General features: G+C 58.1%; 1 protein-coding gene across 1 annotated transcript in view; it reads right to left on the bottom strand.

Annotated features, from left to right (window-relative positions):
• Window positions 1-7251: 7251 nt before the first annotated feature.
• PTH1R (parathyroid hormone 1 receptor) overlaps window positions 7252-26030 on the bottom strand; it is a 27211-nt gene continuing 8432 nt past the window's right edge. Inside the window, exons 4-16 of the mRNA XM_004368464.1 lie at window positions 17377-17479; window positions 15048-15182; window positions 13254-13364; window positions 13020-13138; window positions 12745-12839; window positions 12343-12535; window positions 11657-11810; window positions 9969-10029; window positions 9584-9650; window positions 9237-9331; window positions 8416-8557; window positions 8262-8303; window positions 7252-7762 (exon numbers count right to left, since the gene is read on the bottom strand). Coding sequence (XP_004368521.1) covers window positions 7385-7762; window positions 8262-8303; window positions 8416-8557; window positions 9237-9331; window positions 9584-9650; window positions 9969-10029; window positions 11657-11810; window positions 12343-12535; window positions 12745-12839; window positions 13020-13138; window positions 13254-13364; window positions 15048-15182; window positions 17377-17479 — 1695 coding nt within the window. The 3' untranslated portion in view covers window positions 7252-7384. The remainder of the gene's footprint in view (window positions 7763-8261; window positions 8304-8415; window positions 8558-9236; window positions 9332-9583; window positions 9651-9968; window positions 10030-11656; window positions 11811-12342; window positions 12536-12744; window positions 12840-13019; window positions 13139-13253; window positions 13365-15047; window positions 15183-17376; window positions 17480-26030) is intronic.

Below are 26030 nucleotides of genomic sequence, written 5' to 3'. Positions count from 1 at the left end.
GCTGGAGCCCTAGTGTGCCACCATTGCCCAGCTCACCAGGCACTTCTCCAAGACAGTGTTGACTGGTCTCCCAACATTCCAGACCCCTTCTTGCTCGGAATCCTCCAGGATGTCTGACCTCTGGATCCACTCGGGAGAGGTGTCAGGCCTGGGATGTTCTGCAACACCATGATGCCCCTTTCCTGGCAGAGGACAGACGCTGTTCCCGGAGACCCAGGCTCCATGCTTCTGGATTAGAGCAGCAACAGCAAGAGGGCTGGGAAGAGGTTGCACCTAGGATTGTAGGGATGGGTCCCCAGGGGCCAGCAGGCATCCAGGCCCATGCAGGGTCTTGTACGACAGTGAGGTTAGGAGTCAGGGACAGGCACAGCCCCTAAAGTTACAAGGGAAAACTGCTGTCTAGCCCAGTGGGCTGCAGGCCACGTGTGTAGAGGCGGCCAGTTTAGGCAAGTCTGTTTCAGTGGACTCTGCCTGTCCAGCCCCAAGCACAGGGCGTTCCACTCCCACCTCATGGAGGGTGGGGGCTCCATGCTGCTGTTCAACACATTCAAGGCTCCAGCATGTGCGATGCCCACTCACCTTCAGGCTGCCTCTCCCTGGGCCCTGAGTCTCATCCGGGACCTGCTGCAGCACTACCCACCCCCACAGGAGCCGAGAGATTCAGCCATTAACTCAACGTGCTTCCTGAACACCTACCTTGTGCTGGGAAACCTTGTGCTGGGCACTGTTCCAGGTGCTGTGGTGTGGCTGTGAATCTGGAGCTGACCTTCCGGGGGAATTCCGGGTATGTGCCTGGAGCTGAGCCCTTCCCCTCCGACCAGTCTGAAAGACCTTGCTTCCCCCAAAACCGTCTGGCTGAGCATCACTGTGGGGCGTAGTGAGTGGTGGGGATTTGGGATTTTGAGGGCCCCAGAGTTTACTCAGCCAAGAGACACGGGCAAGAATCTCCACAAAGCTGTGTCTGTACACGGCCACTGGGGGGCAGCAGGAGACACAGACCGGGGTCCCTGCAGGAACTTAGGTTCGCGAAGCCTGCTTTTCCCATGGCCACCAGCAGGTCTTCTGTAAAGCAAACACCTTTACAAAACTCTTTGCCATGGGGCTTATGCCATTTGTTTAGTGGCCAGTCAATCATCAGAGGTGATCCCGAGAGTGGGGTTCAGGTCACCTGAAGCCCAGAGCAGTGGGGGCCCGGTCCTGGAGAGAGCAGCAATCCCCCCTTCCCCCACCACATGCAGAACCTCCTCATATTCCAGGCATTCTGGGGTGTGTGGGGTCCTCACCCTGCCTTGAGCTGCGGGAGAATATGCATGTGCATGAGGCTATGTGGACTGAATCCCCTGGGTGCAGGCCCACTGTAGCTTGGCTGGGGAATGGGCTCCCCTACAGGGTCAGGCCCCCGTGGCCCCTGGGTCAGGTCTGAGGTGGCATCCCCTGAGCCTGTTCTGAGCATCTGCTTGGAGCCAAGCTCCCCAGCATTGACCCAGGGGCCATCCAGGTGGCATACGAGGCTTACTCACCAGATGGGGCCGCACGGGCAGAAGTGGGCAGTGGGAGAGCAGGGTGGAGTGTGTGCTGTGTCCTGGAGGCCACTCCTTCCCCCAGGCCTGGCATCAGGGGCTCTGGCAGCCATGGCTGGGCAGGGGCGTCTGGGCTGAATTTCCTGGCCAGCCTGCCCCTTCTGTATGTATTTACTGGTTTTCTTTAAATGTTCCCATTACTCAGGCCTCCGGTGGGCACGGAGACAGAAATAAATCCCACAAGGCAGCGCAGCCAGAAGCCGGGAACCCGATTCTCCCTCAAAGGCCGGAAGAGGCCCCTGTGCACAGCATGCCAGACCGCAGTGGCCCACATGCTCCACAGGGCCACGAACACGGCCACGCACCCCCCATGCACACACTCATGCATTCACACACATGTACCCCCACACGGACTCATACACGTGCACATGCCTGCAGTCCTCACACAGATTGAGATGTGTGTGGCATGCGGGGCACAGATTTGCCTCGCACACACACACACACTTGCCCCACATGCCCACGTGCACAGTCATGCTCATTCACACTCTTGTGCACCCCCATACACATGCCTTGTCTCGCACACACACATTCACACGCACACCCCCTCATACTCGCCTCATGCACACACATACACACACTCACCCACACTTCCCAATAGCCAGGCTCACACCCAGTTGTGACCACATGCTTTGGGGTCACAAATGCGTTCGTCCTCAAGGCATGGTGGGTGAGAGGAGTGAGTGAGGCTGTGGCGAGCGAAAGGACGAGGCAGCCCCTGCGCAGCTCTGGGGAGTGTGGCCTCATGGGAGTGCAGGTCCAGGGCTGCCAGAGCTTCTGAATTTTTAAGAGAAGCTGGAAAGCTGAATTTTTATGTGAAATACCCTGATTTTTAAATGTTGGCTCGAGATGTTGAAAATACTGTGAGGGCCAAACCAAACATGTCCGTGGGCCAAATTCCACCCACAGGCGGCGTTCTCAGACCTCGCGTCCGCACAGACACACACAAACAGGCACGCACATACAAATACAGATAGACACACTGACACACACACATAGTCACACACAGAGACACACCAAAAGACACAGACACATACAAATAGACACTATATGCACATACACACATGGACACACAGACATACAGACCCAGGTACGCTTACAAATAGAACCACAAACAGACTCACACAGGTAAACAAACATATAGACGCACATACAAAGAGGCACAAAACGGCCATACAGAGATAGACATGTGTACAGACACACACGTTTACAAACATAAATACAAATAAACACATACACATAGACAGACGTAAAGACACAGATGTAGACTCAGGCATACAACGCACCTTCTATCTTGCTGACGTGAGTGAGCGTGCTGGGGGCAGGTAGCCTGTCAGTGTGGCTCTGGGCAGAGCCAGGGTGTGGTCCAGGCCAAGGCTGACTCTTATAGTGCAGGAGCAGGAAGAGCGTGCCGGGGCAGAGGGTCCCTAGGAAGGACAAGCTGTTCTGGGCTGACTGGAGCACACAGTATGGGGGTGGGGGAGGTGAGCAGCTATGAAGGGTGTCATGGGCCGGGGACTGTTAGGGGAATTTGGAGCCACGGGCACTGAGGAGCTGAGAAGGGGGCTTGAGATGGGTGGTCAAGAGCCCACCCTCCCATGCCCCAGAACCATATCTGCCCAGCCTGGCCTTGCCCCTGCGTCCCTGCCATCAGAACGTAAAGCCAGCGAGAGCCCCATGGGACCCCTTGTCTGCAGAACTTTTCACCAGAGACCCTGGTGATGTCCCAGCCTCCCAGTGGCTATCTTTGACCATGACCGGCAGAACCGAAAAGCCTCCAACCAAGGAGACTTTGGAGGAGAATTGAGACATGCCTCCTTACCCCCACCAAAACTGAGACCTGAGTTGGGGAGGGGCCAGAACAGTACCTGCATAATTAATGTGGGAACATGAAGGGGCTCCACCTCCCCTCCCCTCCCCCACAGATGGATGGTTGGCAATTAGAACGAACCTGTGAATCTCGAGGACCGGACCAGGCCTGGAATCCAGGTCTCCTGCCTCCCAGACCCTGGCCCTTTCTCCTGCCCAAAGCCATGTTGTGGGAGTTGACGCCCAGACCCTGGACAAGGAGGATCTGCACAGAATCCACACCCACCAGCCTTCGTCCTGCCAGGATCCCCTGGTCTCGACTCCCTACGTGGCCATGACTCAGAGGTAGGAGGGAACCTGTCACTCGGGAATATTGTCCCGACCTTGGGTCCTAAGAGTCTCAAGCCTGCTCAGGGGAAGGATAGGGGCCCCAATGAGGCAGCCAAAAGTCAACCTGGGAGCCCGTGGGAAAGCAGGGTGTAGTAGTAAGCCCCAAACATGCCAGACTGGGCAGGGGCTTGACCTTAGAGGAGAAGCTGAGGCTCAGAGAGGGAAGGTGGCTTGCCTGGGGTCACACAGCATACACAGGGAGCCAGCCAGGGCCCCTCCTCTGCCCCTTCTGGCCTGGCAGGACCAGTCCTGCTAAGACCTGTTGCAGTTGGCCGTGGCAGCCTCAGTCTGGGCTCCTTCTCCTGGAGTTGGCTGAGGAGGCATCAGGCCAAGAAGCTGGACCCAACCCAGCCTATGTGCCAGAGCTGAGCAGCAAGCCTCACTCCCCCAGCACCCCCTAACTGCAGTCCTCACAGCCAGACCATGTTTCCTCCAACACCCAGGGCATGGCCAGGACCCTTTCGGATGCCCCCCAGGACAGAGCCAGGACCCTCTCAAACCCCCAGAGCAGGGCTGTGTTCCCACAGAGCCCTGGAGCCAGGTCACGCCCTCTAGAACTTCTAGAGGACTCAGCCTCCTGAGTGTGCTCTCCCTTGGACACCTCCCCAGGGTGGGGCTTGAAGGGTGGTGGGGCTGAAGGGTGGCAGGCCAGGTTCATCCATTGTTCTCAACTGGAGCCCTCTCTTCAATACCGACCCCATAGACCCCACCCTGAGCTGGGAGCCCCAGACCCGCCCGGCTTCCCCTTGAGACTCGGCCTTGCCTGAGGGCTGAGCAGGGGCCCCCAGGAGGGTACATTCTTTCTGAGGGTCTTCAGAGGTCCTTCCTCCAGCCTTGGCTCAGAAGGACAGGCCAGAGAGAGACAGGCCTGTCCACACACCCAAGACATGTGGGAGCTGGTCCTGGATGCCTCACTGGCCTGACTTGGGGTCCAGAGCAGCACACGAGGTGCCTGGATGCTATGGCCAAGGAGGCTGAGGAGTCGGGGTCTCTCGGTGCCCTCCTTCCTGCCTACCTGCAGGCCGGCTCGGCTGGTGTTTACGTGTTCCCTGTGGCTTGGCTGGGCCATGGGGCCTTGAAGGGAGAAGTGACCACCTGGCTCCAGCTCCTGCTCAAGGCAAACAGGGTCCTGACTGCCTGCCAGGCCCTCTGAGGGCTCTTACTTCCTCTGCCAACACCTGGATGGCCCAGGTGGGGCTCAGGGGCCTCTCTGAGCAGGGAGAGGCCTGGTAGAGGGAGAGACCTGGTCCTGGCCTAGGGGGCACAGATGGATGGCAGAGGCGCAGTCCTGCACTGGGACATTCAATCTGAGGGGGGAAATGGCACCCAGTCTAAAGAGGGAGGCTTGGCCCTGCCTGGGTGCAAATATTCTAAGGAGGGAGGGCTAGACCTCATCTAGGAGATGCCCAATTGGATATCGGAGTCCTGGCCCAGCCTGGTGGCACCAAACCTAGGAAAGTAGGCCCAGCATGTCCTAGGGGCGTTTAGTCCAAAGTGGATGCACAGCCCAATCTTGGGGGATCCAGTGTGAAGGGAAAGTGTGACAAGTCTGAGGGGGGAGACACAGCCCTGTCCTCGAGGGTGCGCAGTCTGAGAAGAGAGGCCCAGCTCTGCCCTGGGGAGCACTCAGTCTGAGGGAGGAGGCTCAGCCATGTCCTGGGGGTATCCAGTCTGAGGGGTGAGCACACCCCTGTCCTGAGAGGGACCCAGTGAGAGGAGAGGCTCACCTCTATCTTGGGGGACAGCCAGTCTGAGGAGTGAGGCATGACCCAGTCCTGAGGGTGCCAGGCTGAGGGAAAAGCTCAATCCTATCCTGGGGGTGCTCACTCTGAGGAGGAGAGAGCTGTGCCGTGGGGGTGCCAGTCTGAAGTTTCAGGGTGAGTGGCCCTCACGGGCTGCTTGCTTCAGAAACCTCCTGAGGGAGGAGGCTGGGCTGGGAGATGGGGTCCTGGGTCCCAGTCAGCTCTGGGTCTTGGTGACCCTGCCTCTGGGGTGGGCAGGATGACTTGGCCTGGAGGGCCAGTGGTCTGGGGCTCCCATGGCTCTGAGCTGAGCTGATGTGTAAGCCCAGGCCCCAAAGAGGGAGGCTCAGGGGTCCCTGGGGAGGGGGATGAGGACCTGTGCTGCTTAGGTCTCCTTCCCCCAGCTAGCACCTCATCCAGGGTCCTTCCTGACGACAGTGCCTCCTGCCGCCATCACCAGTTCCTGGCCTGGCCACCTGCCTCCTGCAAGGCTACCTCTTCCCCACTCTGGAGCAGAGACCCTTCTAAACATTGCTCAGACCTTGTTGCTCTCCCTCTTAGACCTTCCAATCGCTCCCCAGCATCCATGGCAATCCTTGCTGCTCAGCTTGGCCCAGCGGCCCCTTAGGACCTGGCCTGTGCCTCTTTCACCACTGTTCCAAGCAGGTCACACCACATGGAGCTCTGTGGGAGCACCAGGCCTTTGGACAGGTCCTTACCCCTGCCGGCCACATGGAAGGGCGGCCAGGGCTGGGCTCACTGCCTATGCAAGTTTGTTGTCCTGCGCCTCATGGCCCCTTACCTACCTTATTGGGGGTGGGGATAAGGGCTCATTGGAGATGGGGGGCACTTCCTGGATGCTGTGTCCATGGAGAAGAGCAGGCAGTATGAGCTGGAGGTGAGGGGCAGGGAGGGCCAGCAGAGGCACCAACCTTCGGGCATGAGCAAGAAGCTTTTTCAGGCCAAAGCATGGGGTGGTGATCCAGTTGGGTCGGTCCTCAGGGGGTCAGGCTGAGGGGCTGTGCCATTCTAGGCCTCATAAGTGGCCCAAGACTGTGGTGGGGAGTGTTCAAGGGGGGAGGGTGAGTAAAATGGTAGATAGATGCCGGGTGGTGATTCCTGGTGCCTAGTGAGTGGACATGCCTGCAGACCCCACCTCAGCAGCCCCTACAGTTCCCAAGCCAGGGCAGAGATCCCAGCCCACCTTTCATATGCTGCCCTGGACAACCCCTGCACCCTCTGTCTGGTTTCTGGAGGTGTGTCTGTTCCAGGGTTGGGGCTGGAAGTCATGTATGGAAGTCTCCCCGAGTGGCCCTAGCCTCCAAGGGGCACAGCGTGGGCACCAGGCAGCCAGGGAAGGGTTCACTCTGTCGTAGGGCCATAGGCTTGTGGGGCGAGGGATCCTGGGGAGCAGTGATTGAGGCCAGCAGGCGGAGGGATTGGACCAGAGGAGCCTGGACCATGGGCAGCCTGGGTCCCTTGTGAGGCTTGGGTATGAGTGGTAAACAGCCATGGTGGCAATGGGTGGCAGACAAATGATGGGGCTTCATTCCTGCATGGCCCCCCTCAACCGCTGTGACCCTGCAAATTTGAACCTCTCTGGACCTTGAACGAAGCGCCTCCCAGGCCCGTTGTGCTGGACTGTGCCCCTTCCCCAAGACTCTCCCATGGCTCCCAGTCCCCTCTCCTCCTGGGGTGAGTCCCCTCTCAGACCACAGGAAGCCACACATTGCTTCCTTTTCCTTTTTTTTTTCCCCCCTTTTTCCTCCTAGCTCCAGCCCTGAGTGGGCAACTGTCCAACCACCTGTCTCTTGGTCATCTGTCCATCCGCCCTTGTGTCTGCAGGTCCAACCCCCAGGTCCCCGGTCACATGACTGTCTCCCATTCCTCCTGCAGCAGGGCGGGGGGCCGCTCGGGTCCAGAGGTCTCCTCGTCCAGCCCCGAGCAGGAGCCATTGAGGAGCCCGTTGTCCTTGGGAGCGGCCACGGCAGGTGCTGTGGTCTCCGGGGCTGGGGCCCCTGGCTTGGTGTGGCTGGGAAGCTGGGGGTGGCCATTGGTGGTGGCAGCGGGCAGAAGGCGGGGGCTGAGGGGCAGGCCGAGTCCCGCGCGGGGGCCTACGTTGGTCACACTTGTGTGTGACACCATCGGGCCGTAGCTGTAGCTGCTGCTCCCGCTGCGTGCCTTGCGCTTGAAGTCCAATGCCAGTGTCCAGCGGCTCCAAGACTTCTTGATCTCGGCTTGTACCTGGGGCAGTAGCAGGAGGGTAGACGTCAGGGTGTGCCCCATCCGCTCTGCCACATGCTCTCCATAGCAGTGCCCCCATCCCTGCCCCTGATATCAGCACTGAGTGGGGACAGAGGAAGGGGGGCTATTGGAAAATTCCAAGACCAGGCAAAAATCCCACCATCCTCAGAATGTAGGGCCTGGCTGCAGACAGTTAACACACCCAGAATCTGCAAGGCTCAATGGCCCTAAAGGTAGCTGAATCCTTCAATCTGGATTTCAGATCGCTCAGACCATGGGCATGGAAAGACACCTGGTTAAAGCCGAGATCGAATAGCCCACAAATCCTAGCACATCGTGAGCCTAAATCATCTGGAAAAACCTCTCTGCCTTTAGAATGTCCTTGGGGATGTCCTTGGAGGAGCAGAGGAAGAACAAGGCAGAAGGAAAGGATGGGACTTGGGAACCCCTGGCACACCCATCCCCTCCCTGCCCTGCCCCAACGCTGCCTACCACTTACCTCGCCATTGCAGAAACAGTATATGATGGCGACAAAAAATCCCTGTGGAGAGAGGCAGACAGGTGGGTCAGGGCCTGGAGCCCAGGTCTGGAGGGGTGGGGAGCAGCAACCACCCACCCCACCACCCTGAGCAGGCCGGGCCCGAGCCCCGCACCTGGAAAGAGTTGAAGAGCATCTCGTAGTGCATTTGGATTTGCCAGAGTGTCCCTGAGACCTCGGTGTACGGTGTGGCCATGAAGACAATGTAGTGGACGCCGAAGAGCGGCATGAGCACCAGCGTGGATTTGAGCAGCTTCCTGGGCCAGGGGCAGGCGAGGCAGGTAGGTGAGGGTTAGCGCCTCGACGGGCACTGGGCCACCTCTCACACCACCAGCCCCAGGCTCCAGAAGCTATAAAGGAGCCCAAGGCTGTGGTGTCCATGGAGGATGACCACTTGATCTGGTCCACCGAGGACAGCCTGTTCTCCCAGCAGAGTGTTTACAGCCTTCCTGGGTTCTCAGATGAGGCTTGCAGTGGACCATCCATTATACAGTCGCCCCAAGAATGACCCGACCTCCCTCCCCCATGACCCCTGCCTCAGGTTTCAGCCAAGCTGCTGCCTCCTTGGGTCCACCCACTGCCCACTTGTTCCCTGCAGATGCCCCACGACCAGTTCTTTGAGGTGAAGCGTGGGTTGGTCCCACTGTTGCAGGCCCCAGATGCAAGGCCTGGCACCAACTGGGCCAGGCTAGCTTTGGGAGACCCTGAGGGTCTCCAGAGGCAGGCAGGGTGAGGCCCTATCACTGCTGAGTAGGTCAGGGCCCCGGGCTGGCCTGCTGGGTGGGGACAGCCAGGGAGTCAGGAGCTAGGTCCTCCCTGGTGACACGCTCCTCCATGGGGACTCTGCCTCTCCTTTTGCACGTGGGGCTGGGATTCCATGACCCCTGGCTCCACGGCCCAGCTCCCAAGAGCCGAGGTGTGGTGGGCGTGGCTCACCGGTACTGCTGCCGCGTGTCACACCTGCCAGCATTAGTCTCCCGCAGCTTGGTGGCGAGCACCCGGACGATGTTGATGAAGAGGATGAAGTTGAGCTGTGGGGGGTGAGGGGGGCTGCTCTGAAGCTGCACCCTAGCAGGGTGGGGCGAGGACACATGGACCCCTGGCCCTGCCACAGGCTCTGCTGTGCCACCACGTCTCTATGTGGCTTCTTGAGCCCTCAGTGTCTCCATGTGGACAGGCCCTTTTGGCTCTATTCCTGGGGTCCAGAATCCTCTATAGGTCCCTGTCAGGGGATGGTCCACACTCCCACCCTGCCCCGTGGCCAGCCTCCCAGCCCTACTCACCACAATAGAGGCCAGGATGGGCACCTGGATGATCCACTTCTTGTTCCCAGAGCTCAAGTCCCAGCACCTGGGGGAAGCTGAGGTATCACCCCTGCCCCTTCATTGTCCCCACCGCAAGACTACACACAGAGAGGCCCCAGAACCGATCTGCTCTGACATTAGCTGTTGGGAACACAGGATAGGAGTATTGGGTGTGGCCAGGCCTAAGGCCACCCTCACAGGTCTCTTTAGTAAAGAGAAGTGGCCTCCTGTGATGCTGAGGGGGTGTGCAGCTGAAGCTGGGGCCACTCAGGGCTGGGGGCAGGTGGCCCCCTCATATACATCACAGAGAAAGAGGGTCCCTGGGGCCTGTGTCAGAGCCAGACCCTTCCCCACCTGGACCTACCCGGTGTTGGCCAGGGTGGCTCTCACACTGACCCACACGGCCACGAAGATGGCGGGCAGACCTGTCGGCACAGAGGAGGAGAGTGTGTGAGGGGCTGTGGATGCTACCCATGGTTGTCTCCCTCCCCTCAGCCACCTCGCCAGGCGCACTCCCCTCATCCCTGATGATGCCCCGCATACCCCATCTCTGCCTCTGCCCCCACCCACCCTGGACACACGGGCTGCTCAGTGACAGAGCCCCCTGGCCTGTGCTGCCCCAACAGCCTCTCCCCAGGGCCCCAGCCCTCAGGATCCCAGGGCAGCACTCTGCCCCCATCTTAGTGGTTCCGCATCTCCTACAGTCAGTCCCATGCACCGCACACCTCCGGGCACGTGGTAAAATAAGGTCTCACTAACTTAGCGAGGCCCCGTCCATTCCCCCTTCCCTCCCTGAAGGGCGGCTGCTCTGGGCTTGGGGATTCCCCGAGGAGGGAGCCTAGTACCAGCATTTTTCTGTACCAGCACCCCCACTCGATGTGAAAGGTCCTGGCCCCGTGGATGAGGCTGAATGGAGTGAGGGTTGTCCTAGGCTGGGCAGGGGCGTCAGGGGAACCTCAATGAGCCCAGGTCTGAGCCAGCGCAGCAGGTGGGAGCCACCAGTGAGCAGCATGATGCCCAAGTGTGCTTTGCCACTGGGCAGGGAGCCTCAGGCTCTCACCCTCCCCTTCTTCATTCCAGGCCTGCATGCACCCTTGGGAGGCTCAGGGTGTGCCCTGAGTTTACGCTGAGAAAGAGTGGTGACATTTCTGTGCCATGGGTTCCGTGCAAGCCCTGATCTGCGTGTTTCCCCATCACCCTGACCCTCCACCCTCGGAGACTGTTTTCATTCCCTAGGCCCAGGCCCAGGCCTCCCCCAACTCGAGGGCTTGCCAAGGGTGAGGTGAGGGTCAGGGTGTGTGCCAAAGGGCAGGGAGGCGGTGGCCATCAACCTGGGGGCCTCTCGGTGCAGAGGTGGGGGATTGAGGGGCACTGGGCTGAGGCAGGAATGTTGACAAAAGTGTGAGGGCTCCAGCCACCTGACCCACCCTTCTGCAGTCTGGGCAGATGCCCTGGCACCCAGCCGAGGTCTGGAACTGCCAACAATAACGGACAATTATCGGTAACTCGATCCCGGAGCCCGTGGGGGCCTGTGAGGGAGGCAGAGTCCCAGCAACCCATTCTGCAGAGGTGCTGCCAAAGCCAGGCTGTCCTGCGAGGCTGGGCCTGCAACTCCAGGCCATGGACCCCGTGGCCTGGCTCAGGCTGGCATCTCAGCTCAGCTCCTGCCCATGGGGCTCCAGGTGGAGGGAGGGTTCCAGACCCCCAACTCCAGCTTCAGGCTGACTTCTGATCCAAGATCCTGCTCTGATTCCAAGCTGAATCTTGACCCTACAGACCCTGAACTGACCCTCAACCCCAGGTGAGTCTGACTCCGACACCAAAACGAGGTGAATTCAATACCAGGTGAATGTTCACCCTGGCAGAGTCCTGTTCCCTGAGCCTGGAATGGAGTCAGTCACAGAAGGGTGGGCAGGTTGCCCACCTGCTGCCTCACATTTGGGGCAGGGTATGCTGTGTAGGCACCTAACCCTTGGGGGAGCCCTCTGACCTTATGCCCTTGGTCCCACCCTTGCCTGCTCCTCACAGCCCTGGCCCGCCATGCCTGCATACCCCAGCCGAAGACTGTGAAGCCCCATAGGTACTTCTTCTCTGAGAAGAAGGCCATGAAGATGAGACTGTGCAGGTACAGCCCCTCCACCAGAATCCAGTAGTAGTTGGTGGCCAAGAAGTAAAGGAAGAAGGTCACCGCCACCCGGCAGCCAGCCTAGGAGACCAGCTTGCATTAGCTGGAGGGCGGGCCTGGGGAAGTCAAGGCTAGGGGGCGTCAAGGCGAGGGGGAGTGTGGTGGGAGGGGAGAGCAGGGGAGGTAGCAGGGTGGGGCTGGTGGGACAGGACAAAGAGGTGCTGGCCAAGTGGGCAGGGCAGGGCAGGCTCAGGTTGAAGCCCTCCACCAACGGCAGGGGCCGAGGGGTGTGCATGCGTGTGGGGGTGGTGCCAGGGCAGGAGGAGATTCACAACGACAGTGGCAGGGGACAAGGTGCAGAGGTGGGAAGTTGAGGATACTGGGCTGAGGCAGGGGTGTTGACAAAAGTGCGAGGGTGGGGCACTCACGAAGCCCTTAGCTGTAAGGGCTAGAAGAAGGGAGGAGAGGTGTGAGGGGCACCCACGAAGCCATGGTAGCAGGAGACAGGCAGGCGCGAGGGCGTGGCTGGTGGTGCTGGGGACCCAGCAGGGTGGGGGCTCGCACGGAGACAGTGATGGCAGGAGGCCACAGGTGGGCGCCGAGGGGCACTCACGTAGCCGGCAGCGGCGGAGGGCGGCGGCGGGGCTTGGGCGATGGCGCGCAGCTCTTCTTCGGTGAGGCGCTCTGCCTCGTCGAGCGTGGTGCCGGAGTAGAGCACCGCGTCCTTGACGAAGATGCTCACTGCGCGCAGCATGAAGGACAGGAACAGGTGCATGTGGATGTAGTTGCGGGTGCAGTGCAGCCTCCTGCGGGGCGCGCGACATTACCGCGGGTGAGGGGACCGGGACGCGCGGTGCGGGGAGGGCCGCGGGGCGTGCGCGTGGGCAGGCACACCGGGCAGGGGAGTGGGTGCACTGAGGGGGGTAAGGGAGGCACCGTCCCTCGGCTCCACCCCAGCCCCACCCTTGGCCACGCCCCTCGCTCCTGGCCTCACCCCGCCCCCGGCCCCGCCCACCTAAAGTAGGCCAGGATGAGCACGGCCACAGTGAGGGAGGCCAGCGACACGGAGTAGCCCACAGTGTAGATCATGCCCAGGCGGTCAAACACCTCCTGTGGGGGCGGGGAGGCACCGTCAGAGCCCTGGGACTCGGGGGAATATCAGGGGAAGGGTCAGGGGCCAGGTTAAGGTCGCTGGAGAAGTCAAGGTCGAGAGTCAGCGCCAGGTCAGGGGTCAGCTATGGGGTCGGGTGGCCTTCTCAGGGCCAGGTGAGGGAGGGGGAAGGCTCGCACCCGCTCACGAGTCTCATTGGTCAGGAACTTGACACACTCGCTGTAGTTGGCCCATGTTCTGTTGTGCCCAGGTACCAGCTCCCAGCTGCCGTTGCGGTCACAGCGTCGGTAGGCATGGCCTGCAGAGTAGTGGGAGGGTCAGGGCAGGCAGGGGGAGGTCTGGGGCCATCAAACCCTGAGCTCCAAGCCCTGTCATCTCTGTGGCCCCCACTTTCACCCCTAGGCCAGCCTTACCTTTGTGATTGAAGTCATAAATGTAGTCAGGACAGGGCACAGCCACCACCTCACCTGGTGCCCCCAGAGGCCAGCACAGGATGTGGTCCCACTCAGGCAGGCAGGGGCGCCCTGTGCCCACAAAGACAGACAGATGGGGTAGAGGATACAGAAGGGATGGAGAGTCAAGTTCATAGTTAGTGTCCCAGAAGGATGAATACACCTGTGGTTGTTGGTTCCTGCAGGGACAGATGCACCCCAGGACTGGAGAATTCAGGCTTGGAGCATTCTGGAGAAACACAAGACCCTGATGTGGCTGCCCCAAGTATTGAGCTCTTATCCTGTACTGTGCCCTGCATCCCCCTGGCTTCACAGAATTCCCTACAGCCCCTGTGACAGGTACTGGCATTGGCCCCACTTTCCAGATGGGCTGGTGGAGGCCCAGGGAAGCGAGTGGCTTGCTGAGGTCATGTAGCCTGGGGCCTGTCCTCCTTGAGTGCTCAGCTCCAGGCCAGGCCTCTCTTTCTTCTCTTTGCCCTTGGCCCCACCTTCCACGTGTCCTGGAGAAGGGCAGGTTCCCAATCTAACACTTTCTCACCTGAGAATGGCTTCCCCAGGAACCGTGGACAAGAGGCTGAAGGACTGGTTTCCAGGGCCAGCTGGACCCCCAAAAAACTACTGACCCCATGCAGGTTTCCCCCCTTTCTGAACCTCAGTTTCCCCTCTGGGAAATACGAGTCTGTGTTTCTACCACCATCCAAGACCTGCCCTGAGCACCTGCTATGAGTCTCTCCCGACCACTCGATCCCCCAAATCTAAGTGCTAATAGTGGAATTCAAGGCAGGGTGACACACTTTGAGGCCCCAGTCTCACTACAGAGATGCTGAGTCCCCACTGAGGGTCACCAACCCCTCTGGGTCTTCCATGTTCTATCCCCCAGGCTCCCTGCCTCCTTCTTTTCCCCTGCAAGGCTCCAACCACAGGTCTCTCCAGCCACCCTGGAAGGCTGCCTTGGTGGCTGGACCCGCCCCAGATTGGTGAAAGGCTCTCTGTCCTGGGCGCCGTATTCCCAGCCCCGCCCAGCCGGGCCCACAATCCCCTCTGGTCCCCAGGGAGCCACAGGGTGACCACAGCCTCCCAGATGTGGTCCATCTGGAATCTGCTGCCCACCCGGCTGGTTCAAGCTGGCCCTGTGGCTGCAGCCTTGGCTCTGTGTCTCTCTTCACCTCCCTGAGGGATGATGCTGCCTGCATTTCCCTCCATCTCTTCTCTTCTCCTCTCCTTATGTCTGGCCCCCACCCTCTTCCAATCACCCTCCTCTCTCGCTCTGCCTCTGTGGCCCACCCCACTATGTGTCTTGGTGCACTGAGTTCGGGACCCTCAGCTTGTGCTTCTTGGTCCCCTCTCTGTCCTTGTGACTGTTTTTTCCTGTCTGTCTTTACCTCTGTCTCTCTTGCTCCATCTCTCTCTCTGTCTCTGTGTGCCTTTTCCTCTCCTTCTTTCTGTCTCTGTGTCTCTCCCTGCTTCTCTCTCTGTCTCTGCATCTCTCCCTGCCTCCCTCTCTGTCTCTTTGTCTCTGTATCTCTCCCTGCCTCTCTCTGTCTCCTGGGTTCTCTGTCACCCCTCTTTCTCTTGGTGGGCAGAGCTGTAGTCCAGGGTCCACTGCTAGGGTGGGGCTGGGGCCCACATCTCTCTGAGGCCTGAGCCACCCCACTCACTGCCCCCTGTGCAGACCGAGGGGCGTGAGCTCACAATGGGAGCAGAGCAGGTCCAAGCCCATCTCAGATGCATGGAACCATGGAAGCGCAGACGTACCGTGGTGCCTGCTGCCAGTGGGTGCCTCCTTGTCCTCCTCGGATTCCGGGTAGAGCTTCCCAGATGCCTTGTCTTTCCTGGGCTTCCCTGAGGTGGCCGTGGAGGTCCATCCCTTGTCTGACTCCATTATGTTGGCTGGAGAAGTCAGGGAAGTTATGGCCGTCAGCTTCACTAAGGCCAGAGACCTGGGGCACCCTCCTTCCGCTGGCCCAGCCTCCCCTTTGTACAGGGAGGTTGTCCCCCACCCTGCTGACACCGGGGCTCTTGGGGAACTGAGATGATGGGTGAAGACGTTGGCTGTAAAGTGCTTGCCAGGTGGTGGAGTCATCAGAGGGGCTAGAGATCGCCAACAAGGGGTTCAGGTGGGCGAGACCCCCATGTGAAGGTGGGATCAACTAGTGGGCGGAACAGTAAATGTGGGCAGGACAGAGGCAGAGGCGGCATCCTCCCATCCAGGAGTCAGAGCCAGAGCCCACAGGAGGCGGAGGCCCCACCAGGGGGCGCACGGTAAAAGTAGACAGGCAGTGGTGATGCCAGTGAAGAGGTTAGACGGTGAGTGGAGCGCGGCCTGGGCGCTGTGCAGGTAAAGAAGCTAGTAGTATGGAAGACAAGAGCATGACGTGTAGTTTGTCTGTCAAGAGTGGACAGACATCCAGGAGTGAACAAGTCCACCTCCCCCACCCCTGCCCGAGGATACTAGAGTAAGGGGTTCACATGTCCCATGAGTGACCTGGAGACTCCCCATCTGAAATGGAACCTGGCCTTTCTCCCCAGTGGAGAGATGCTGGAGCTCTCTCTTCCTAGCTGAGAAGCCCTCCTCATTACGGTATTCGATCTGCATCCCTTCAGCTACAGCCCAAGCCCCCGCCCCAACCCCCACCCCGCCCCCGCCAGTCTCAGGCAAGTTCAGGCTCTTTGGCAGCAGTGGGAAGTGAGTCCAGGCAACCTGGCCTGGGATGAGAATGGCTGCACTCATTTTCCTGCCTCCACCCTTGAGCATCAGTAGGATGGAGGTAGCAGGATGGGGCCCGAGCAGGTACAGAGGGGCTCTACCAGGGATGGGGAAAGGGCAGAGAGAGGCACCTCCCAGCTTCCACAACCAGGAAGAGAGCTGGGATCAGGGCCCAGAGGGGTACCCACCTGAACCCCTAGACCTTGATGTGACTGGAACAGGGAGCCCAGGGAGCCACTGGTGGGGCTGGTGTGTACGCAAGTGGGGCTGTGTCTGCAGACACCATGTGAGTCCCTGTGAGTGTGAGCCAAGTCCTTGTGCTAGCGGGTGTGTGTGTCACTGTGTGTTCTTGTGTCCTGGGTGTGTGCATGCTGTGTGTGTCAGCATCCTCCCGCCAGAAGCCTAAGGGCCAGCGCAGGGGAGGAAGCTGCACTTGTCGGTCAGTCGGGGTCTGGGCCTCTTCCTGGTTGATAAGATTAACCAGACAGAGACCAGGGCCTGGATGGCTACTAATGAGGCCCCATCTCTGCTTCCAGGAAGTGGCCTCAAGGAGGGGGATGGGAGGAGCCCAGCCGGGGGGAGGAGGGTGTGCACGGGCTGTGAAACTCGGTGAGCTCTCCTCCACCTTCTCATGGCAGGGGTCCCATGGACATGCTGTGCCAGGGGGAAGATAGCCCTCTTTACCCCAGGTCAAGTACTCTCTTCTACCTTCCATGGTGGCTAGAGAGTCTGACCGTCACAGGTATCCATGCCCACCCCTCTACCCCCATCCAGCCCCACGGACCCTCGCTTCTCCCCACCCTGGAGGCCTCTGCTTACCCCTTGCCCTCTGCCCAGGTGGCCTCCTCCAAAGTCCTACCCCTCCTGGACTTGACTTGGAGGCCTCTCCCTCCAGGAAGGCTTCCTTGCCCAGAATGTGGGGTCCAGCACCCTGGTGAGTGCTTCGACTCTGGAACTTTAGCTGCTTCCTCGCCCCACCCCTACTGCTGGGCAAGACTCTGCCAGAGGCTCTTTCCATCCCCTCTCCCAACCAAATGTGAAGTGTGTGTGTGTTCGAAGGAATGTGCGCGGGGGAGAGCGTGTCCAAGGGCTGGGGGTGGGCAGCACGGGGACCTGAGCTCAGGACTAAGGCAAGCCAACGACCACCTGCGCCTGCTGACCCCGCCCCCTCCTGATTCACCCCGCTTCTGGTCCTCACTTTGGCCTGGCTTCCCCTTACCCAGACCCGCCCTCGTCCTCGCCCTCGCCTGGCGCCTACACCTGGTCTCCCTTAAGCGGATCCGCCATCCCGGGCTGCCACCCTCGTCTGGTACGTCCCTCTCCTGACTCCACCCCAGCCCTTCTCAGCCGCTCCGCCCCTCCTGGTCCCGCCCCCACCTGGCCTCCGCGGGACTTCCTTGAGCCGCTTCTCGCACTGGGCCTGGGCTCGGTGCAGCAGGAAGATCTGTTCCTCCTTGGTCATGACGTCATCCGCATCCACCTGCGGAGCCTAAGGTCAGATCGCAGGCAGGACTTCCCCGCCCTGCAGGCCTGTCCCAGAACCATCCCAACCTCCCTGAAGGATCCCCACTTCCAAAGGCCCTGACTCTAGAATGTAGGAAATCTGCCTTATGTAGCTCCCATTTTACAGATGGGAAGCCGCAGCTCTGAGGGGTAGGGCCTGCCCGGTCAGAGCGGAAAGGGGGGGGGGGCGCTGTCCCCTGCCTGCCGGCCAGTGACCCCGCGGACTGCAGCCACTGAACTTCTCTGTCCAGTTCATTCCCAAGGGGCACATGGGAACGGGATGAAATGTCCCAGGATCAATCCGGTTTGAGACCTGGGGGGTGCGGTGGGGGGTGGAGGAGGATTAGGAGTGGTGAACCCTGGGGAGACAAACGCGGGCCTGGATTCCTTCAAGTCTTGACGCCCTGGGAGGCTTTGGGAGCCACCGATTTCCGGCCCGGCCCCTGCTCCCTACCTTGCCTCAGTGCTTTCCCCAGTGAAAGGTGAGTGAGTGCCTCGGCCCCTCCCTCTCCCCGCCCTAGGCTCTGCGGTTCCCAGGGGCAGAGGATGGAGGGACTGCTGGCAAAGGGCCTGGGCTGGGCGGGGCACTCCAGTGCAGGCTGTGGGTGGGAGTCCCTCACTTTCTGCTTATCTGGAAGCCCGCTCCATCCAAGCAGACCCTGGGTTCTGATGCTGCTGACAGGCCTTTGCTCCCGCTGCTCTCTCTGCAATGCCCTTCCTGCCTTTCCTTCCAACCTACAGACCCTGGGTATTGGCCACCACCCACTGGGATTCCCTGATGTCATTTTACGGAAGAAAAGGGAGCATTTTAGGGGGAGGTGGTCTCATCTGTAGCGGGCTGCTGGAGAGGGTCTGAGCTTCTGTCCCCCTGACTTAGGGGGAGAGAGAGGGAGCGGATCAGAGGGTGAAGCTCAGTGTGCTCAACCAGCTGCTTCCATGAGTATGACTGACTCACAAAGGGTTAATGTATCTTCTCAGACCCCCCCACCCCAGGGTCGGGCTGTATTGCCTTCAAATCCCCCAATGCAAGGCCTTGTTCCCTCAGATCCCAGGGAAGGGCCGTGTCCTGTAAGACCTCAGAGTCCCCTCAGACCTCCAATAGCAGGGCTGCATCCCCTCCGATACCCCACGGCCGGGCCGGACCGGGCCGCCTCAGTCAGAGCCAAGCTGTGCAGGGCGGGAGGACCAGGAGGAGGCAGGGAAGGCAGGAGGCGGGTCCGGGAAGGGGCGGGCCCCGGGCGGGTGAAGGCGGGCGGTCCGGGCTGGGTGGGTCAGGGAGCCCGGCTGCTGGGAGAAGTTAATTGACCGCGTCTCTTGGCGGCAGCAGCGAGGGCTTCCAGGGCCAAGGAGTCTCCAATTGGCTCGGCCGGACTTGGGTTCTACTGGTTTCACTTAGTGGAGGCGCGTGCGTGTCTTTGCGCGTGCGCGTTTGTGAGTGGCGGCGCATCCCCAAGCGTCCGCGCACACGCTGTCTGACTGGTGTGTGCACTAGCGTGTGCGCGTGTCTCTGCGCTCCTCACGTGAGGATTGTCCAGCATGTAAATTTGGGCACGTGGGCCTGACGTGTTTGTGAACATGTATATGTACATACGTTTCTGGGAGAAGGTCCGCGTGTGTGCGCCTGCGTCTGCGTGTGTGTGTGATGCGGCTGCTTGTTAGCATGCGTGTCTGTGGGGTTTAGGGTGGACCCGGGGATCTCGGCTGGACCCAATGCCTATGGGCCCCCAGGAAGATGCTGGAGCAGATTCCCGTGTGCCGGCTGCCTGACCCGGAGCTCCTCTACGCTCTGCCACAGCTACCGTAGAGCAGAAGCAGTGGTGGGCGGGGCTCAGAGCGATGGGGCTTAAGGGAGGACAAAGAGGGCCTGCCCCATCCAGAAGCCTCATTGTACCTCTGTCATGGGAATCCTGGCTGCTGAGGGGGTCTGATCCCTGTACAGCTGCCCTGCCGACCCAACGCCCATTACAGCACCCCCTCACTACCATTTCCATTATTACAACTAATACTTCATCATAACCACCACCACCACCATTACCACCACCATCACCGCCACCACTACTACCACCACTACCTCCACCACAATCACCAGCACCATCACCATTACTACCCCTAGTATTATCACTACCACCACCAGCAGCAACATCATTACCACCAACAGCATCATCACAACCGGGACAACATCATTACCATCACCACCAATGTGATTTCCACCAGCATTTTACCACTACCACCATCGCCATCACCACCAGCACCATTACCACCAAAGGAAACATTAGCATCATCACTGCCGTCACCAGTATTGGCACCAGCCCTATAACTGGCCAGCACCACCTTTGCCATCTTCTTGTCCTCACTCCCTACCAAGACCCCTTCCTTCCCCACTACCCATTTCCCTTTGCCCATCTCAACCTTTCTCAAAACAGATAATGTGCTATACTTTTCTAGCCAACAGAGATCCCTGCCGACTGAGGCTCCCCCCAGTCCCCAGTGATTGGCTGACACACCAGCCCTACCCAACAGGCAGGTCAGCTCACCAACGTGACTGAGGATCACAACCGATGGCCTAAACTAGAGGCAGGCAGTCATGGATTGACAAACTAACCATTTGGCATATTGGCAAACGGGCAGGTGGACTAACTGGGTGATCACCATGAACTGACCAAGAAGCTGACCAACACACTCTCGCACAGGCCCCAGGGCTCTGCTCAGCCTCCACCTACTGCTGTTGATTTCACCTCCACAGCCAGGAGGAGCACATCTCTTTTTCAGAGTCTTGTTTCCGTGGTGAGTTTGCGAACGGCCAGGAAATGGGAAGGTATGTGCTCCAAAACCCCCTACTCCTAACCCTTCACGGGGACAGTGGTCCCACCTCTGGCCTCCCTGAACTTTAGGACCCATTTCTCTGTCACTCCAATCATAGGCAGAGCTGCCATTGCAGCAAGAGGAGCTCAGGTCAGAGTCGAGGAAGCATTTTTTGAAGGGGAGGAGGGCAGTCCCACACCAAGTCCATTCTCACCTCCAAGCTTTGGAGTACGCTCCCCTGCCTAGAACTCCCTGCTCACCCCTCCCTCCAGCTGCATTCTCCCCTCATTCAAGGAGACTCTGCCCCTGAACTGGAGTTTGAATGCCATCTCCACCACTGACTGGCTTTGTGACTTTGAGCAAGTTGTTAACCTCTTGTGCCTCAGTTTCCCACCTGTAAAATTAGGATAATGTAGGATTGTTGTGAGGATTAAATGAGGTACTGCATGAAGAGCCTAGGCAGGGGTAGGGCAGTAGCATGAAGTCATGACTTCCTCCCTTGCTGCCTGGCGGTGTGGGTGCCCCCAGGTCAGGGACCCAGTGTGGTGGGGGAGATTGTCTGGGTGGGTCACTGGGTGGCAGAGAGGGAGGTGAGAACCCAGGAGGGTTTGGGGCAGGGAATATGGGAGGGCCTTCTGGGTGAGGTGTGTCTGGTGAGAGACCCCAGAGGGAGTTTTTTGGTTTTCTTCTAAATTTTATTTTTGTTGTTGTTGTTGAGAATATACACAGCAAACCATACACCAATTCAGCATGTACCATTTAGGGACATAACATTCTTTGAGTTGTGCGACCATTCTCACTCTCCTTTTCTGAGTTGTTCCTCTCTCATTAACATAAACTCACTGCCCCCTAAGGTTTCTATCTAATCTTTCGAGTTGCTGTTGTCAATTTGATCCCATATAGCTAGTTCTTAAAAAAAGCATAATGCTCAAGTCAGACCTTTTTTCACTAGGAAGCTAAATTATTGTTTGGTTTTAAAACGATTTTAGGGGATATTTTTGGTTTAAGGTTTAAAGATTATCTCAGGGCAATAGTTTCAGGGGTTCATCTACCCTCCATGGCTCCAGAAAGTCTAGAGTCCATGAGAATTTGAACTTCTGCATTTTCCCCCTTTTGATCAGGATTCTTCTATAGAATCTTTGATCAAAATGTTCAATAATCATAGCTGGGCACCATCCAGGTCTTCTGGTCTCATGGCAAAGGAGGCAGTTGTTCACAGAGGCAATTAGCCACACGTTCCATATCCTCCTCCTATTCCTGACTCTCCTTCTTCCTCTGTTGCTCTAGGTGAACAGAGACAAACTGTTTTGCCTTGGATGGCTGCGTGCAAGTTTTTAAGACCCAAGGCACTAAGCAACGAACTAGGAGGTAGAACAGAAGCACTAAACACGTTATTAGGCCAATTAACTGGGATGTCTTGTGAACTCATGACTCTAAACCTCAGAGGGAGCTTTTGGGATGGAAGGAGACCCCAGTGGCCCCTTGCATTTCTAGGTCTAACCTGGACTCAAGCCAGGATTCAAGGTCAATGCCAGCCCCCCTGAGCTTGGCTTTAGGGGGCTAGAGGGCCCCTCCTCCACATCTGCCCAAGCTGAGGAGGCTTTATCTCTCAGAGGTGAAGGAAAAATGCTGACAGCTCTGATTGCTTCCTGGCCTGTGTGCCCCATTCGTCTGCTGCTCTCCCCTCTCCCCCTTCCCTGCCAACCCATCTTCCCCACAGAGTTCCTATCTTCTTGGCCCAGCCCCAGGATGTGGAGAACTCAGACTTGCATCTTCTAAGATCCAGAGAGTCTGCAGATCTTGGGTCTCAGGGGCAGGACGAAGGGACCAGGGCTGGGTCATGGCCAAGGGTTAGAGTCCACACCCACTACTGACCAGGCCACCCAGCTCTGGAGCCAGGTGCCCTTCATTCCACACCCCCATCCCTTGTATGGTCTTGGATTAGGTCTGAAGTGACTCCCCCGCCCCCTTCCATGGGGCCAGACCTCAATGCCCTCCCTCCCCCACAGCAGCACACCCTCCCCACGCTCAGCCCCCCAACGCAGAGTGGTCCTGTGTGCACACGTGTGCATGATGCACAGAGTTTGTGAACACACAGGGAGTGGGGTGCCCCGACCTTAGCCCTGAGCTGGAGAAACAGGGATGGGAGACGGCCTGGGGCCTGGAGCTGGTGTTGGTGGGGCCCCTGGCCGGTGCAACTGGGTGCCTGAAGTAGGTATATTATTTACAGACATAGGAGATGATGTCTCAGGGAGAGAGCTGTGTGTGGTCAAGAGGCCCGGACGTATTTGTCACTTCCTGAGTACAGATGAGAAGAAAAGCCATCTGCTCGCTACCCCTGCCCCCTGTAAGCTACTCCTTCTAACTCAGCTCCGGGAAAGCAGCTTCTAGTCCACAGTGTTAGCCCGGGGGTGCCTTCCTGGGTCATCTTATCCATTCTCCCACGTGAGGTCAGCCTGGTCTCCTGTGGCAGGTGGGGCAGGCCTGTTGACTCCTTGCTCATCTTTAGAGAAAGCAGATCTGCCAGGCGTCCCCTGATTGCCTTGTAGCTAGCTTGGCCTTGTCTCTAGCAGGCCCTGCCCCTCGCTGGCCCCTGGTGCTCTGGACTCCCTCACCGAATGCCTCCTCAGCCCCTTGCCACACAGAGGACAGCCCTGCCCCTCTCAGCGGAACTGGAGAGCCCCTCTGCCTGCTGTCCCTAGAGCTTTACCCTCATCTCTTTCATCCTCCACCACAACCCTGCAAGAAGTGTAGAGGAAAAAACCCACTGCTGTTGAGACAATTCTGACTTATGGCAACCCCATGTGTTACAGAGTAGAACTGCTCCATTGGGTTTTCTTCGCTGTAATCTTTACGAAGGCAGATCGCCATGGCTTTCTTCTGTGGTGCCAGTGGGTGGGCTCAGACCACCAGCCTTTAGGTTAGTGTTGTTGTTCTTAGGTGCCGTCGAGTCAGTTCCAACTCATAGCGACCCTGTGTACAACAGATCGAAACACTGCTTGGTCCTGCACCATCCTCACAGTTGTTGTGTTTGAGCCCATTGCTGTAGCCACTGGGTCACCTAGATTCATACTTCGAACATTCCACGTTCCAACTGTTAATGGGTATCTGAAGCTGTTTCTTCTCCTTTTGAGTTGTGCTACATCAGCAAATGAAGGTCCCCAAATCTTTACTCCATGTCATTAAGATCAACTCTACTTTGAGGAGGCAGCTCTTCCCCAGTCGTATTCTGAGCGCCTTCCAATCTGAGGGGCTCATCTTCCGGCACCATATCAGACAATGTTCCGCTACTATTCATAAGGTTTTCACTGGCCAATTTTTTTAGAAGTGACTGCCGGGTCCTTCTTCGTAGTCTATCTCAGTCTGGAAGCTCGGCTGAAACCTGTCCACCACGGGTGACCCTGCTGGCATTTAAAATACTGGTGGCATAGCTTCCAGCATCACAGCAACATGCAAGCCACCACAGTATGACAAACTGACAGACGAGTGGTGGTTAAGGTTAGTAGTCTAGTGCAAACCATTTGCGCCACCCAAGAACCTGCACGAAGGGTACAGTTATCTCCTCTTTACAAATAGGGGCACGGAGGGTGAGTCACAACCAAAAAGAGGATTGGAGTGAAAGTCAGCCTGACACCAAAGCAGCAGTCCTGGAGGAAGGGAGAGAAAAGAGGCCGTTCCCAGCCACGTAGACTGTCTAGCTCCAGCCGCCATCTCGTCTTTCCACAGAGTCCTTTGGGATCGCATCCTTCGCTGCATCAAGCAAGCACCCCTTTGCAGACCACCTAAGGAGCCGCTACAGAGGTCATTCAGGAGTGGAGGTGGGCATGGAGGAGGTGATGTGGTGATGGTGGTGAGTTGGTGATGGCAGCTCGTCGCCAGCTCTAACTGGGCTGAGGACAGTCAGGCCCTGGTGGTAGGAGCATGGAGACCTTATGCCTCCAGAAAAGCCAGAAGGAGAAACCTTGCCTACCCAGAGACCCCCCTCGTAACCTCCTGGCCTTCCTGCCCGCCTCCTCCAGCTTCCAGATTCCACTACTGGGACCCATGCTGGCACCCCTTGATGTCTCCCATACCAGCTGGCTGGGACTGTTCCCCCGCCCTCTGTCTGTCCCGATGGCCCAAGTAGGCTGGGACAGACTCCCTGCTGGGGACGCTCCCGCTCTGCCACCGCTGACAAGTGCTGACTTTTCCTCCCCCTCACCAGGCCTTCCAGAACAGGCTGCCTGTGTTTGGGGCGGGAGGGGCGGGGGTGGGGGGGAGGCACTGTGACGCCTCTCATCCTGGCCAGCGTGGATGCCTTCGGGGCAGGCTGTGGGATGGGGCCTGGGATGGCCGAGTTGGCTGCGAGGAGCAGTGAATCTTCACGAGCGAGTGAGTAACTTCTACCTGGGCTGGGGAATCAAGGTCTGGAGGGAGGGTGCGTCCCAGCCTAACTGAAGCCTGGTCAGCGAGGGATCCTGGCAGGCCTCACCTCTGGCACAAAGCTGGCCCCCCAGTAGGGGAGCTTAAGGGTTTGGAGGTCTCTAATATCTTTGTGCATTTGAGCAAAACTCCCCAGCTCCTCCCAGTCACAGCATATTCTGCAGGCGATTATTTCAGGGGTGTATAAGCCTCCCACCTGGTACTTTCTTTTTCCTGCAGGTCTCTCTCTGAAAGAGCTGTCTTCCTGATGTGGTGGCCAGACCAGGGAGTGTCCCCAGAAGGCCCTCAACAGGAATCTGGGGGAGGCTTCTTAATGCCTCATTAAAACATTCCCAAGAAAACCCAAGTTCCTGGGAGGGCTCGGCCCCCCTCCCTCTGCTCTGTCCACAGGCAGTTCCAGAGCTCGGCGGGGGTTGGGGGGGTGTTTAAGGGCAGGTGGTATAAAAAGCTGCAACAAATCAATACAAGAAAGACAAATAACCCATAGAAAGATGGGTAATGGCTCTGAGCAAGCTCTCTTAGAAGATGGGCTATAAACCGATGAAAAGTTCACAAGCTCATTGGTAATTGGCAAATTAAAATGACAAGAGACACTGTTTTGACCTATCAGAACGGCAGCAAGGAAGAAAGTAATGCTCATAGTATCCTATGAGATCAAGGGGGGCGTGTGGAGAGGGGCCCTCCTGGTCGCTCCTGGTACGAGGACAAACTGGCACAGGCTTTTTAGACGGCAACTTGCCCGCATCTATTAAAATAAAAAATGTGCATGTTTTTCGACCCAACAGTGACAGAATCTAGAAATATCCTACTGGGAAATGGTCACATGGGGACATGTGAGGGCATTTCAAGGAGCTTCCCCACAAACCGTAGAAACACATACCACACATAATTTATACAAAAACAATCTAAATGTGCATTCCTAGGGCCTGCTTAATGCACCCCAAACTTTGGAATACTACGCAGCATTAAAAAAGATAGATCTACATTTACTGACATGAAGACCTCCAAGACACACCTTTAAGTAGAAAAATGCATATGGACAAGCCCTGCGTTATAAACAGATACCATTTTTAAAAAACCAACCACACAAACAGAAAAAAACTATCTACTTGATATGTACAGAGAGAGTTACCATTTGGAAATACAAAGAAAACTATCTGGGAAGGCATTGCCCACCCAAGACCGTTAGAAATGGTTTTCTCTAGAAGGGGGAATAGGGGAGACTGTTACAAATGGTTTTCTCTAGAAGGGGGAATGGGGGAGTCCGTTACAAATGGTTTTCTCTAGAAGGGGGAATGGGGGAG

The sequence above is a fragment of the Trichechus manatus genome, unplaced genomic scaffold (assembly GCF_000243295.1).
Source record: "Trichechus manatus latirostris isolate Lorelei unplaced genomic scaffold, TriManLat1.0 scaffold00001, whole genome shotgun sequence".
Taxonomy (NCBI): Eukaryota; Metazoa; Chordata; class Mammalia; order Sirenia; family Trichechidae; genus Trichechus; species Trichechus manatus.
The sequence above is the reverse complement of the archived record's forward strand: the minus strand, read 5'-3'. Positions and strand labels throughout refer to the sequence as shown.